Raw genomic sequence first — 16137 nt, forward strand, 5'->3', positions numbered from 1 at the left:
AGCCTACAGCACCCGGTATTCCCAGGTGGTCTCCCATCCAAGTACTAACCAGGCCTGACCCTGCTTAGCTTCTGAGATCAGACGAGATTGGGCATGTGCAGGGTAACAGTTGCTATCTTTATAAATATCTTGGCCTTCCCCCCCCCCCCAAAGAAAACCAATGTTTTGAAGAGCACACTGGTGACTTTAACAATGCTTACTTGACAGACCTAAAAGCTTTCTGCCAACATTGTATTGATTAAAAAACCTCCTGGATCTAAACGTCAAGGGGAAAAATGGTATACAAATGGCAAGTTTTTTCCCCCCCCCAGATTAAATTTAGATGATACATCAGCATCAAGCAACTGTACACACAGAGTGATGTAGATTCTCCCTTACTGCTTTAGGGCCCAATCCTATCCAACTTTCCAGCACCGGGGCAGCTGCAATGCAGCCCCAAGGTATGGGAACAAATGTTCCCATACCTTGAGGAGGCCTCTGTGACAGTGGCAAAGCTAGTGGAGGGTAGGGGCGGTCCGCCCCAGGTACCACCCTTGGGGGGTGTAACACCACAAATGCCCCAACATCGCTAACATTGCAAAAGTTAGGAGAAACCACATCATACCATATACCATTGGATGCGGAATTTCCAGCGGAATGCAATGCAAAAAACCAGATTGAAATATCACCTTTACATCAAAAGTTATGGCCAAAAAACCAGAAACAAAAAAATGCATTGAAACCTATGGAAAATGAAACTGAGCCATATCGCGTGTTTACTCACGAGTAGATGAACTTGCCATAGTTCGACAGAAAGGGCAGGCTGAGAGGAATCCAACAACACCAGAATGGTTCCTATCTAATGAAAGCAGCCCCCAAAAAACACCCAAGAAGGAAGTCCCCTCCCTCCAAGCAGACAAATGTATTGAGTCCTATGGAAAGCAAAAGTGAGCCACATGGTCACATTTACTCGTGAGTAAGCAAATGTGCCTTGGCTCCTGGTCAAGTCAGGCAAAGAGAAATGCAAGGCTAGCCGCGTGGTCCCCATCTAATGAAAGTGGAGCTCAACAAATGCCCCCCCCCCCCCAAGAATAAACCAGAGGCTTGAGCTGGTAAGGTGGGCACTGGAGAGGGCTGAAAATCTCACTGCTTTATTTGTGTGTGTGTGTGTGTGGGGGCGTTATTGCAGGCACCAAACCCCCCTCCCCCAAACAATAAACCAGAGGCTTGAGCTGGTTGCAGGCAGCAACCCCCCCCCCCCAAAAGAATAAACCAGAGCAGGGGTGCCCAAACCCCAGCCCTGGGGCCACTTGTGGCCTCTCAATGCAGCCCTCAGGGAGCCCCCAGTCTCCAATGAGCCTCTGGCCCTCTGGAGATTTGTTGGAGCCCACACTGGCCCGATGCAACTGCTTTCAGCGTGAGGGCAACTGCTTGATGTCTTGCGTGAGCTGTGGGTGAGGGCTCCCTCCACTGCTTGCTGTTTCACGTCTGTGATGCAGTAGCAGCAGCAAAGGAAAAGCCAGCCTTGCTTTGTGCAAGGCCTTTTATAGGCCTTGAGCAATTTAAGACCTTCATTCATTCATGTAAGTTCCATCTTTAATATATTCATTTATGTAAATTTATTCAAATTTTAAATGCAAATTAATTCCTTTTTTCCCCCTGGCCCCCGACACAGAGTCAGAGAGACAATGTGGCACTCCTGCCAAAAACTTTGGACACCCCTGAACCAGAGGCTTGAGCTGGTAAGGTGGGCACTGGGGAGGGCTGAAAATCTCACTGCTTTATCTGTGTGTGTGTGGAGGGGGGGTGTTACTGCAAGCAGGCTACAGACAAAATGCACTCGGTGAAACAGGGCTGGCTTTCCCTTATTTATCTGTTTTTCTTTAATTTAATTATTTATAATTATTTTATTTTGCTTGATGATGTCACTTCCAGCCATGGCATCAGTTCCGGTGGTTCCTGGATAGATTGTCATTCTAAAAAGTGGGTCCCAGTGTTACAAGCTTGAGAACCACTGCCTTAACTTGAAACAGGCCAATGAGACATCCTCGGGGGTGGGGGGTGACACCCTAGTGACCAAAATTCTGGAAATTGTGGCTTTTAGGAATCATGTTATATACCATTTGATGCAGAATTTCACCCATTGTTTGTGGGGAAATATTCACTGCATTTATTTTTCTGGCCATTATTATTATTGATTCCATGTCATGACTATTACTATCTCTGTCTCACCTACCTCACAGGGTTGTTGTGAGGACAAAATAAGAGGAGGAACCATGTACACCACCCTGAGCTGCTTAGAGGAAGGGTGGTATAAAAAGCGAATTAATTAAGCAATATAATTATTTATTAATTTAGTTATTAGTTATAATAACTAAGCCATTTAGTTATTAATTAATTAAGTCATATGGAGTGATAAAAATTTATGGGCCCAGGGTGACAAATGACCTAGCTACGCCTCTGCTCTGTGACTGCCTCCTCAACACAGGAAGCAGTGCATATCCCATAGGCACAGCAGCACTGGCACTGGAAAATTGGATTGGATTGGGCCCTAAGGCTCCACCCTTCCCAATCCTTTATAATATATGTTGTAAAGCAAGGCACTGCTAGAAGAAATTTGTATGTATTCATTCTAAAATGTCAGTTTAAAAGAAAGTTCATTGAGTGGGCAAATCGATACTTTCATCTCCATCTGGCAGTCAAATACCAAATACTTGCTTTTAAACCTGAAGTAGGTCACTTGGTAAAAAATGGCCACTAGTCACTATTCTGGACATCATAACCAATAAGCTCAAGGCCATTTGAGCTTATCTGTCTTCAGAATGAAGTCACTTTTCCGTGCTTTTTATCTTGTTCTCTTCCAAGATGAGATTGCCAACTAGCTGGCAAGGAGGGCTAACTGAATAATTTCTTTCTACCTGAAGGACAAAAATGCAAGAATCAATACACAAGGAGCATCTTTTCCAGAACAAAATAAAACCTTGGACTGCTTTCCCTTAATTGGATTCCAAACAGATGCTCATTAAACCTGACACAAAGGTTAGTACTGCGATATCCAGTGCAGTAGAAAAGACACCCCGGCACAGTGTCTTTTCTAGTGGGGGTTCACTGGTGTTCTGCATCTTCTTAGTTCGTGAGCCCTTTTGGGACAGAGAGCCATTTAGTTATTTTTTGTCTGTAAACCACTTTTTTATTCAAAAGTGGTATATATACCCGCCACAAAACTTGCATTCCTCCAACTACTATATGTTAAGGAGATTACTGTCTAAAAGTTGATACTGACCACAGTTTACAAGAAAGCAACTATCTTATCAGACACAGTTCTGCATTTGTGGACAAAAGGTAACTTTCTACAACACACACACTCACTCTCACTCACCTCTCTTTAAGTTTAATTTGAATGTTTCCTTTAAAAAGTGACACACAAATTCCAGCAATATATTAAATTCAAAATTCTTTATTGAGGGACAAAGAACAAGAAACTAGACCAGGGCAGGCAGAATTGGACAGGCAACTTAAATAGCTAGGGGGGCAAGAGGAGGGGAAACAGATACAAACTAGGACATAAGCACTTGCAGTAAGTCATGGTCCTCCTTGAACTTCTTTCCAGAGGACTACAAGAACAACAAAGCTTCTCAGTACTATGCAGTACACCCCTGCAGGTTTCACTCACCTTAATTCAAGTAGGCCAGAAAGTATCAGGTAAAGTATGTTGGAATGTGCAACTTTTAAATGTCTTTCCATTGATTGGCCAAGTGTCTCTTACTCCTTTTAGTCTTTATGCACAAAATTGACTCCTGAATGGTATCTAAGCGGCCCTTTTTCTATAGGGCACTGCACCTGTCACCAACCACACAGTCATGCCAGGAATAAAGAGCAAGCTACAACATGCTTCCACCAAATGCAATAGCTACATGCACACAAAATCTAAATTACCCAATCACGCTTTCCCCACATGGCAATTTGTTAGGCATTCTTCCAACCACCACAAAACAGATACCCACTCTGAATTAAGAACTGTATCCATTAAAGTAGCATTACAATAAGCAACAGTTTATTAGTGACCGTTCTCCTGTGCTGATCTAAGGAATTTAAACCTTCTGGAACATATCCCAAACTAAACTTTTGGCCTCGGTCCCATGAAATAGAAGTTAATGAGTCCCTCAAATCACATCATAAAGCCAATAAGTGTGCACGTAGCAGTATATAAATATCCCTGATCAAGTGCATTTCATTTGCAATTTTAAAACACCTATCAGTCAGCAACAAGCATGTCAGATTCAGTTTAAAAAATAGGGCAGGCTCTCCATTGACTGCTTCTCCAGGTGGCATAGAAAAGACAATATTCCTTTGGGGGTGTAGCAGTGATTCACAAACAGCTGTACCAAATCTGATCCATCACCTTGCAATCAACCTCAGCCTTGAGTGATCATACAATTGCTTCAAGCAGAAACATATTAAAAAGTTAAAGTGGCTGTAGGGATGAACAGTATACATCTGAGAAAACTAAAGGATGCCACCATTACTCGTGTTTTCAGATGCACTGTCCTTGGGCCGATGGAGGGGCCTCCCACGCTGGCTTGTTAAGATAGAGCAGCTGATCACACCAATCCTGTTTCATCTGTAACACCCGAGTTCCCATCAGGCCCTGCAGGCAACTGCACATGCCAGTTGGATAAGCTTGGCATTTGGCGCAAGCCTGCCAAACAGAATGAGCTGCAAGCAGGTGTCACTTTATCTGGTGACGATTGAGGGGATTAGCATTGGATGGAAGCAGGAAGAGTGGTGCGAGGGTCATCATTTGTGGGAAGAGCATATTCTTGGAAAGTGGAGAAAGGCCTCAATCAGAGTCGCTGCTACTGGAGGATGAGGAGTGCTGTGAAGAGAAGAGAGCACAGAGACTTTAAGATTTCTGTTTTGATTCCATGTTAGTGGAACCTCATCATAGCTTAATCTAACCCCTGGTTTCCTAGGAAACCAGCCAAACTAAACACTGAATATCTGGGGATAAGGGTTCCATAAGACCTCAACACCACCATTTCTCCTTTTACACATTCAACACTGCTGTATGTTCCAAGTTATGGATGTGAAAGACCTTCAATCCTGCTCTAGCTCCCTGCTAATCTTCTGCCCAATCTTCACACTGAGAAGGTGGTTGGCCACTGGGAACAATCCAAGAAAGGAACCACAGTCCCAATATCATCAACAGAATATAACTAAGGAGTTACTGATTTCAAGGGCAGCGAAGCTGCTCTATGTCTATTGTCTACCTCCACTCTTCTGCCACTAAACAACTGACTGATGCAACTGTTGCTTTTGAAGAGGGCTGCTATGTATGCTTGCAGTTGGATTGGGCCCCTAATAGTTCAGAGCAGTAGTTCTCACACTTTTAGCACTGGGACCCACTTTTTAGAATGTGAATCTGTCTGGATCCACCATAAGTGATGTCATGACCAGAAGTGACACCATCAAGCAGGAAAATTTTTAGCAATCCTAGGCTGCAATCCTACCCACACTTACCCAGGAGTAAGTCCCATTGACTATCAATGTTAAGAGCACATCTATAAGTGCCTGTTACAAGTACAGATCTGAAACATTTCCCCCAATGCAGTCACATACCATGAGAGCATCAAGTCTAACATATTAAAAATAAAATATTGAAATTAATGGGGACCCACCTGAAATTGGCAGTTTGAGAAACACTGGTTCTGAGGACAGGGAAATTAGCCTCCGTAGGCACCCCCTCCCAAGGAGCAGGGCCAAGATCCTACAGGTTCTTAAAATGACCTAACTGTAAAGCTAAGGCTGCAAAGTACAATGACTCTTAACCCCAACAACCAGGCCTTCTTTGCTCACTCTCCATAGCAACAAGTGGAAGAAATCCACAGCCTAGGCCAGCCCACCCCTCCCCAGACCTTTCCATGAAGGTGATGATGTTTGTGTGGCTTGTGCATCTTATGAGCCTTCTTCATCTTCTTCTTCATCTTCTTTGCTGCCTTCTTGTCCATCACATGGGTCCCCACGGCAACAGCTCCAGGAAGCAAAGGATTAACCCCCATTCCTCCAGGGATACCAGGAGCAGGTGGGGGGTAAGGACCGTAAGGTGGGACAGGATAGCCAGGTTGCTGCCCAGGATATGGGGGCTGAATAGGATGGCCTGGTGGGTATGCAGGTTGTCCTGCGATCCCTGCAGGGGGGATGGGATATGAGCCACCAGGTACAGGGCCGGTGGGGAAGGCGGGATTCACAGGGGGAGGGTATGCAGGGTTGGTACCAGCTGGGTAAGATGGGTTGGGAGGAAAGGCTGCTCCAGGGTAGGCTCCTGGCTGCCCTGAAAAACAGAGTGGGGGGGGGAGGTGTCTGATCAGCTACAAAGTAAAATAATTCTGCGGCAGTTCCTTTTTAGTATTCTACCATTCAGGATCAATTTCTAAGAGAGGTGTCAAGACTCAAACTTCTGCCTATTTAGTAGCCTTGCAGGAGTCAATATTCTCCCAGCAGCTCACCTCTCACCTCAAGCTACCATATCCATGCACTTGCTAGTTCTATCCCATCAAGTTCACAAGCAATACCACCCCTCTTTCTTCCAACACTTTTGCAGACTGCCCAAAGCAGTGGCCAATCACTGAGTCAATCACCAACTGAAACACAGTCAATCACCCACTGAACTCCTTGAAGCAACTTAGCTTCATTGAACTCCCATCAAGTGAAGACTGCAATGCCCATTCATTCTGAGACAACAAAAATTGTCTGAATGTATCCAAGGATTTCTATATCCTGAAAGTCATATACTAACTGGAGAAGCACTTCATACTTGGCCTCCCAGGTTCCAATTTGGATGATCGTAGTGAGCACAAGAATACCAATTCTGAGATTAAAGGGAAAGAAGCATAACACTGGTAGCAAATAGTATGAATCACCTGCAGTAAAACATTCCATTCAGTAACTTAAGAGATCATCTTGTATGTAAGGAAAGTTTGCAGTTCTTTTGCAAAGCAAAACCAGTCATTACTAACTTGAAGCAAGCCAATTCTGTCGCAAAACTGCATGCAAAAGGCCTTAAATGCTGAGAGCTGGAGTCTGGGAAAAATGTCTAGTCCCTTTGCAAGATATATGCAAGACTTTTGCCATCAAAATGAATTTCAGCACGGATGGAGAACACCACAATGGAACTGAAGGCACCTTGGCAATTACCAAGTCACCTTCTTTAACCCATTTTTGCCCAGCCCACAGGTGTACACATTTGGTCCCTGTTGCACATATGCAATATTGGGCAGAGATGGCTGAAAGCAGCATGGCGTTATCACAAATCAAGGCCACAGCAAGTAGCAAGCGCTAAAGTGCTTCTTGGAGACAGCCACCGCCCAACAAAATGCCTCCAATCAGGACACCACTGATGTCCTGCACAAGGATAGCTCACATGCAAAAACATAATATTACACTACTTTTGTACTCGTCATCATGCCTTCTCCACAAGGAGATTACAGGAACTCCTCACATCTGCTTCCACCCTTACCTGCATTGGGGTCCCACATGGTCCACAGGGACAGATGAATGCGTCCACTGCTGGGAGAAAGATACTGTTAAAACCACACACATACATACCCCTTCTCTGCTTCAACCATTTCATTGTTTGATTTTCTGAAAGCAGGGTACGACTGCTTTAAAAACAAATATTTAAATATTTGCAGACCAACAGGGCTGCAAAAGGTTCTCATATCTGGTCTAAGCCAGCCCCAAAGCCCCAGGCTTTTCAGCTTATTGGATACAAAACAACCGGCACCTCCCATATAAACAGCTCCTCTGTAGTTAATATCTGCCATTCCAAAAGGGATCCTGAACACACCTCTTTACATGCCTTTATGGGGGAAAAGTATATTTGGGGGTAAGGGCAAAAGCTGCCTTTAACCTCCTCAACATTGTGTGGCCCTACCCTTAACAATATGGATGTTGAAGAGGGCACATGTTCAGGAACCCTGAAATATCCATGCCCCCGCTCCGTACTCACTTGTTCAGCATCATTATAATGGACATTCTTGCCCATCCTGAGTAACTATCCATCACCACACTGCTGCAGATCAGGTACCCATTTGCAGCTAATTAATAAAAGGCAGTGTTCACATAGCATTTCAAAGTGTTTATGAGCCCTTTACATGCATTAACTGAGTCGGCCTAAAAGGCAACCCTGTCAAGTAGACCAGTACTGATATCCCAGCATCGCTGTATGAGGGAGAGGGTGAAACTAAAAGAAAATGGATCTCCTCTAACCATGCAACATAAGAACATAAGAACAGCCCCACTGGATCAGGCCATAGGCCCATCTAGTCCAGCTTCCTGTATCTCACAGAGGTCCACCAAATGCCCCAGGGAGCACACCAGATAACAAGAGACCTGCATCCTGGTGCCCTCCCTTGCATCTGACATAGCCCAGTTCTAAAATCAGGAGATTGCACATACACATCATGGCTTGTAACCCATAATGGATTTTTCCTCCAGAAACTTGTCCAATCCCCTTTTAAAGGCATCCAGGCCAGACGCCATCACCACATTCTGTAGCAAGAAGTTCCACAGACCAACCACACGCTGTGTAAAGAAATATTTTCTCTTGTCCGTTCTACAAGTTCATGGCTGAGGCTTGCATGGGAGAACTATTAGTTCATTGCTCTTAACCACTACATTAGCACTTGAACTGAAGAGACCCTTCAGACTTGAGTTTGAGCCTGCAACTTTGCAGGATATGACCAGTGCCTAGATAACATCTCCACCATGTTGGAGAAATTCTGTTAGACCAGGGCTCTGTTTCCTTCACCCTTTGAACTTGATAGGGACAGCAAAGTACAAGGACTGTCCCATCACAGGCCAACTCCACACATTTTGATTATAACTGTGAACATTTCCTGTCCTCCACCTCTCATGGACAAGACATCATCTGATGCTCCTGGTTGTCTCATCCACCCACCTCCACTCCACTTGAATCCCTCAGCTGGTCTTTCCCATGTTTTTATAATATAATAATAATATAATAATAACAGGTATTTATATACCGCCTTTCTTGGTCTTGAATAGACTTTATTCAAGGCGGTTTACATAGGCAGGCTTTATTTAAATCCCTTATTAAATAGGGATTTTTTACAATTTGAAAGAAGGTTCTTTCTTTCAAGAACCACTACATTCAGGTGTTTCATTCCAATCTGGCTTCACATTCTGGCCTCCATCCTCCCACGCTCAGAGCAGATGGAATAGCTCGGCTTCAGCTTGTCAGCTGCTTCAAGGTTGCACGGTGCCGGTGGCCTCGAATTGGCGACCTTGTGGATGTTATCTTCAGGCAGACGGAGACTCTACCCTCTAGACCAGACCTCCTGCCCATAACATTTATTTGTTCTGCTGTTTCTGAACAAAAGCACCTATAACAATTTGATTCCATGTTGCCGCTACCACCACCAACAGCGTTGGTCCCTACAATATGCTGTGTTCTAGGCAGTCATTTAGGATAAACCCAGACCAAATCAAGGAATTAAGTTTACTTATTGCTACAAAAACAAAACACAGGGAAGTCTTGCAAAATCAATACACACCCATGCAATGAGTATGACCAAGCAAATAAGAGGGAGAACAAACAAAATGAGAGGAAATCCAGTCATTGCTAACTGGAGAGTAATGCCCAGACAGCCCAGCTCAGCCAAGACTAGTGGCAGGTACAGCGTATGATCTGCAGTTTTGTATAAAGATACAGTACAGGGATTAGACTTTTAAGGCTATCCTAAATCTCCTGCCAAACAATTTCATTGAGGGATCCCTGATTCTAGTATTTGAGAAGGAGAAATTTCTCTTTTCATGCAGTCCACAACGTGCACAATTTTAGAAGCCGCAATCATGTCCTGCCCCCCCCACCAGCTTTTTTCCAAGCTAAACAGTCACGAACGTTGCACCTTTTCCTTCAGCCCTCTTATCACTGTACACTTTTTTCAACTCTACAATATTCAGTATACTGTATTCCAAATGTGACTGTACCACAGACTGGTATAGGAGCAATATAATAATAGCAGCCTTATTCTTCAGGGGTAGATTTAATGGAGAAGTTACATATTTTTATCAGAACGTCAGTGTTTTCATACTTAAGTTCCTTAAGATCTCTTGGATGGATGCCCATCTGGATCCCCCAGTGGTTACTTGCTGTCACCTTGCCTGAAAAAGCTAAACAAGACTAGCTTGGGGCTCGCCTTGGATGGGTTACTGGAAGGCACTGGCTAGAGATGGAGGAATGTGGAGGAGTAAACTGGCAAGAAATAGATAGCATCCCGAGAACCAGCCAGAGGCATGTTTTGCAGCTGCCTGTGGAAGCTTGGAAAGCTCAAGAGCTGTGCAGCCAGGACAACAACTGCTCTATGAAACATCTGGAAAAATGGAGGGCTCTGTGAGTTTCTCTCATAACATCTGTAAAACCCCATTTGAAGAAAGAGAGGGTTATGGTCAGCCTGCCTAGGTAAACCACCCTGAGTCTATGAGACTCAAGTACACAAGAAAGGCATTATATAAATACTGCATTAAATACCCTCTAGTCTAGAACCTTGTCAGTTTTTATTTGATACAGTTCTTCAGGCTTCCTTCCGGAAAAGGTCAGGCCGGCCAGGGTATCTGCAGTGAGATACAATTTGTTCAGCTTCTCTGCAAACTCCATATCCTCTTTAAGCTTCCCTGCTATTCTCTTATTATCTAATGACCCAACCCTGGCAGGTTTCCTGCTTTTGATGCATTCAAAGAATTTGTATTGTTTGTCCTGTTGCTTTTAGCCATGTGCTCCATATTTTATTTGTGGGGGGGGGGGGCATCCTTTATTGTCTGCATTTTTTGGCATGTGTCAGAAACTGCTTTCCTTTCTGTTCTCAGATAAGCAAGACTTCCATCTTCTGAAGAAGGCTTCTTGCCTTGCATAGCTTCCATTTATGAGTCATGCCTGCATCCTCTGGGACCTGACAGTGCCTTTCCTATTTAAAAATATACAGTACATTCTAGCTGAGCATCTCTCATTGTGCTCACAAATCACTCCATTAACTCAGCTGAGATGAGACCATCTTGACTTTACCTTGCAACTTCCTTTTTATTAGGCCCCCCCACATTTGAAAAGTCCCATCTTTTGAAGTCAAATGTGTTCATGTCGGACTTCCTCAGAAACTTTCCAGTTACAGCAAGGGTGCCCAAACCCCAGCTCAGATACAATTTGTGGCCATCGGGGACCCCCAATTTAGTCTGTGGGGAGCCCTCATTCTCCAATGAGACTCTGGCCCTCCGGAGACTTGCTGGAGCCCACACTGGGCCAACGTATCTACTCTCAGTGCAAAGGCTGAATCTTTGACCTCTTGTGAGAACTGTGGGCTCCCTCCTCTGCTTGCTGTTTCACATCTGTGAAACAGCAGCAAAGGAAAGGCCAGCCTTGCTTTGCGGAAGGCCTCTTATAAGACTTGAGCTATCGCAAGACCTTCATTCATTCATATAAGTTCCATCTCTAATATATTCATTTATGTAAATTCATTCCAATTTAAAATGTAAATCAATTCTCTTTTTTCCCAGCCTCCAGCACAGCGTCAGAGAGATGATGTGGCCCTCCTGCCAAAAAGTTTGGAAGACCCTGAGTTACAGGAACACTGAACTGGATGGTACTATGCTCATTGCTCCCTATCAGTTCAACAACACTTACATCTCATACTAGATCCTGGGCACTACATCGGAATACTGTAGCCTAGGATTGCCTCCCTGCTGACAGGTTCCAAGACTAACCGTTCCAAAGTACAGTCCTTTAGTGCAGGGATGTCAAATGTAAGGTCCAGGGGCTGGATGCAGCCCGCAGAAGCTCTTTATCCAGCCCTCAGTCTCTCAGCTACTGGGTAGTGCTGAGGTAGCACTGCTGAAAGGGTGGCCTACATGATAATTGGGCTCTCTGATATCTTGAAATATGATCAAGATTTGTGTATTTTCTCTTCTGTCACTTGCAGCTAATGAGTTCCTACACAAGAACGAAGTGCTTATTTCTGTTTTTGACCTGTTTAATGACATCAGTCATTAAACAGTTTCCTGCCTAATGACATCATCTCCAGTCCTCAGCAGGCATCATGAATGCTGTTTGGCACACTGTATGAAATGAGTTTGACACTCCTGCTTTAGTGTGTCTAGAAACTTTGCCATGCCCTGAATGTGAATTCACTCAGCCGCCTGTGCATACTTGACACTTCCTTCTTGGAAGCTTTTCCGATTTCTCTTTTGAAGCCAAGATCAACTTCGGCAATTTGATCAGGAGAGTAATAGCACCAGGGCCTAGGAGAGGGGGGTAAAGGGGGTAATTTGTACCCGGGCCCAGGGTCAAAAAGGGAGCCCAGGAGCCAAAGGAGGGGGCCTAGGAAGTTCCTGGGATCTGACATTTTCCTGTCTCACCTGAACTCACTGTCTGCGCATGATGCTTAGACACAACCACGTGCATGCAGTGTTAACTGCTGTAGCAAGCCATACACACTGGGCTCAGGAATGCATCCATGGCCCTCCTAAACACAGTGTCAAATCTGGGTGCCAAAACTGGCTTGCTACAGTAGGTCTTTGTCTTGCGGATCCCATAACCATGAAGGAGTGTATAGAAGCTCAGGGACCCAGGTGCGGGGCTAGTGCTGCTGCAGAAGTTCATTTTGGTCCATTCTAGTGTGAGCCTAAATACAAAGATGCTAATTTTCTGCAATCGAGTTCAGCTCTTTCAGTTCACAAGATAGCTGCTACCTGCCCTGCAGGGAGCTGAGCTCCTGCACTTTGCAAGCCTGTGTAAATAGAGAGTAAAAATTTGAGCATCTTTTTTCTGGTCATTACTACTTATAACAAATAAAATCTTATTTCTTTGTAGATTACCTTTTTTAATGTAAAGCTAGACAGGTCCCAACAGTCATTTTAAAAAGTGGGTCCTGGTGCTAAAAGTTTGGGAATCACTGCTGTAGACAGTCATGACCAGGACACTCTCTCTCAGTCTCAGCTGCCCATTTTGAATATGGAAAGGTGAACTATTTTACAGGGTTATTGGGAAGAAGAGGCATTAAGAAAAAATTGTTTACTCATTGCAAGACTTACAGCCCAATCCTAACCAAACTTCCAGCACTGATACAGCCATGCCAAAGGGGTGCGCACTGTATTCTGTGGTAGCAGGCAGTCACAGAGGCCTCCTCAAGGTAAGGGAATATTTGCTGCCTTACATCAGGGCTGCATCAGAACTGGAAGGCTGGTTAAGACTGGGCTGTGAGAGATACAGTACATTACTGTACTATGGGATGCTATGGGACCTTACCACTTCTTATACTCAAAGAAGGAGTAAGCCAGCTATGATTAAAGTATATTAACATCAACCATCAAGATACTGCTCAGTGGAATGTGTTGTACCGGGATATTCATGTCCTAGCTGAGTTACAAAGAACCTGCTACAATGAGGTGGTAATAGTTCCCTCTTCAGTAAACAGGGAACAACAATTGATAAGAGATTTTTCCCCCTTCTTCTGAAAACAAATAGATATTTAAACAGTACGATTAGGATATTAAGTAGTGCTATTAGGACATGCTAATCTAAAGTATTGGCTTAAAAGACTCTTGAGGGGAACTAGAAAATCCATCCTTGAGATCTCATCTCTGTCATGCACTAGATGGTCTTCAACAAGCTACTATCTCCAGGCCTCAGCACCATGATGCATGGATAACAACAACAGTGTGGTAAGGATTGTAAGGAGATTAACAGCAATACTTCGCAGCATCTTTACAGCATTTTCAAGGGTTCAAAGTGCTTCACATTTATCACTTTGATGTAGCCTTGACAACAATACTGCAAATCAAGTGCTATATATTACCTTCAAATTGCAGGTGGGGGGGCAGAGCTGAGAGGGTGTGGCTCACCTAAGGTTCATGACAGCGCTGAAACGCAAGTCAGAACCTTCCTGATCTATAGCTCAGTATCTTCAGCACTGTATTACCCCAGCTTCCCCAACTTCGCCAGAACATAAGGGAAGTTCTTGACTACCATAAAGCACTACACCAGTGTCTCAAAGTTTGTCCTCACTTCACATGGTCCACCTATTCAAAGTACCACTGAAAGTAACACCACCAGTTAGTTCTGAGTTGGGAGGCCAGATGAGACGTGACAAATACCAGTAAGATGTTCAGGGTGGATGGGGAGGGTTTTTTTAGCATGGAAAAGCATGTTTTAGAGCTCTGCCTACCACCGATTGTTGTCTTGGTACCAGGCAGCAGGGGTCCAAGGATCCTGCAAGTACCACCAGACACCACCTCAAGTATCCCTGGTAGTACCTGTACCACTAGTTTAGAGCACCGCACTACACAAATGCTTCTCCTATAATCACTTTTGCACATCTTGGGACTAACAGTGGGTTACAGCTGTAACTAGCAATTGACTAGCTGCTGAGCCTTAACTAATCTACCAAGTACCCTCCAGCTCCTTAAAAGTTGCGCTCTGGTATAAACTTCCAGTGCCCATTTCTATGCCTATTTACTTAGAAGTAAGCCCTACTGAGTTAAGTGGAGTTTACTCCCAGCCAAGAGTACACAAGACCACAACTTGACAAGACAATAATACATTTGTTCCACTCCAAAAGTACCAGTTCCCTCATCCCTTCACAGGGGAGAGCACCCCTCCACCCACCCCAAGCCACCGACCCAACTACCTTTGGAACCTCTGCCTTCTCTCTCTGATCACAGTTCTGCAACTACAGTACTGCTTCCTGGAACTCTCCCTTGCACCTAGCCCCATTTTTCAGTCCTGGATCTCTATTGGCGCAGGGCTTGCATTGCCAACTTTCTATAGGCCAGGAGAAATGTCCCTCAGCAGTGGTGTGCCAGCCGATCGCTGAGGCAGATTTCCCATGAAAAGGCTGCTGAAAGCAAGCTGGGAGTGAAAAGGAGACTTCTACAGCAAGACTTAAAGGGCCAGGCATGCTTTCTGCCTTGTGCTATCAGGCAGCTCAAGGCAGAAAGCTTACAAGGCAGCTTATGAGGGTTATAAGGCAGCAGCAGTCCCCACACTTTCTGCTGGTGCTGGCGCTACCACTTATAGAAAATAGTTAATACACACGCTGTGTATGTTACTATAAGAATTTTCACAACACTTGTAAAGGACAATGTTAGCAACACAGTATGTGCAGCTGTGAGGCTCTTGTCTCAGCAAGAGTGACCTAGCACAGCCCCACAGTCCATTTATCCAACAGGAAAATGGTGCGGGGAGGCGGGAGGGAGGACCCCATGTCATTATAATGTCACTTGGCTCAGCCACCTGGTCAAAATTTTGGTAGGCTGTAGTTCAGGGATGCCTGCAAGGAAATACTGCACACCAGCGCTTCTCAACCAGTGGTACAAGTACCACCAATGGTGCTTGAGGTGGTGTCTGGTGGTTCTCGCAGGACCCCTGGATGCCTGCTGCCTGGCGTCCACATGCCTGGACGTGTGACATGTGACACATGTGACACAACAAACAGTGGTAGGAGGCTCGGCTCAGTGGGCTGAGCTCCAAAGCATGCTTTTCCGCACTCAAAAAAGCTCTCCCATGCACCCTAAGCCTCTTACTGGTGTTTGTTATGTCTCATCTGGCCTCCCAACCCAGAAGTAACTGGCAATGATGTCATCACCAGATACTTTTGACAGTACTTCAAATTGATGGGCCATGTGAAGTGGTATGGCGGAGGACAAACATTAAGAAGCACTGCTGCACATATGTCTAAGATTTCCTGTTACTTACCATATCCTTTACTCAAGTTGACCTCCTGGTTAGGTAGGACTGATGCATTTATTGAGCTTTGCAGTTGTTTAAAAAGTATTGCAAGCTCTGCCGCTCCAAAGAATGACCATGGCTGTCTCAGGCAGACTTGACTAGCCTGCTGTGAAAATGAAGTGATAACAACAGGCCTGCTCTGAGACAGACTCAGCAAAATCAGATGGCAGTGTTCTGAGGGGGCAAAACTGGGTTGAACTACATCAGGCTGCAGGTGGTGGATTGTATTTATGAAAATTCTGCTGCAAGAACAATTTCTTGCAAGTAGAAAACTAGTGAATGGGGAAGTAGGCAGGGTGAAAACACCATTCCCTGATGTGCTAGTTTTTTACTTGCAGGGAAGTTTTTGTATGGTGGAGCAT

The 16137-nt window shown here is 44.7% G+C and overlaps 1 protein-coding gene and 1 pseudogene across 2 annotated transcripts; both read right to left on the minus strand.

Annotated features, from left to right (window-relative positions):
* On the minus strand, positions 1-117 carry LOC136642986 (5S ribosomal RNA; annotated as a pseudogene).
* A 3303-nt stretch (positions 118-3420) lies between these two features.
* Positions 3421-14748, minus strand: PRR13 (proline rich 13). Of its 2 annotated transcripts, none has more exons than XM_066616637.1 (4): positions 14676-14748; positions 7496-7545; positions 5895-6310; positions 3421-4855 (listed from the first exon to the last, which is right to left on the minus strand). In XM_066616637.1, exons 2-4 carry the CDS (start codon positions 7512-7514, stop codon positions 4820-4822), a joined length of 471 nt encoding a protein of 156 aa, XP_066472734.1. In that variant the 5' UTR covers positions 7515-7545; positions 14676-14748; the 3' UTR covers positions 3421-4819. The 2 variants fall into 2 exon arrangements, with proteins under 2 accessions (XP_066472734.1, XP_066472735.1); XM_066616638.1 differs by having other exon boundaries at positions 7496-7542; positions 14676-14733.
* Between the last annotated feature and the right edge of the window lie 1389 nt (positions 14749-16137).

Source organism: Tiliqua scincoides, chromosome 2, assembly GCF_035046505.1.
Source record: "Tiliqua scincoides isolate rTilSci1 chromosome 2, rTilSci1.hap2, whole genome shotgun sequence".
In the NCBI taxonomy this organism is placed as follows: Eukaryota; Metazoa; Chordata; class Lepidosauria; order Squamata; family Scincidae; genus Tiliqua; species Tiliqua scincoides.

Excerpts from the sequence above, each read along its gene's own strand:
- PRR13 (XM_066616637.1), bottom strand. Across the intron at positions 4,856-5,894 it reads ATCATCACCTTCATGGAAAG|CACTCCTCATCCTCCAGTAG; the intron begins GTCTGGGGAGGG and ends TTCTCTTCACAG.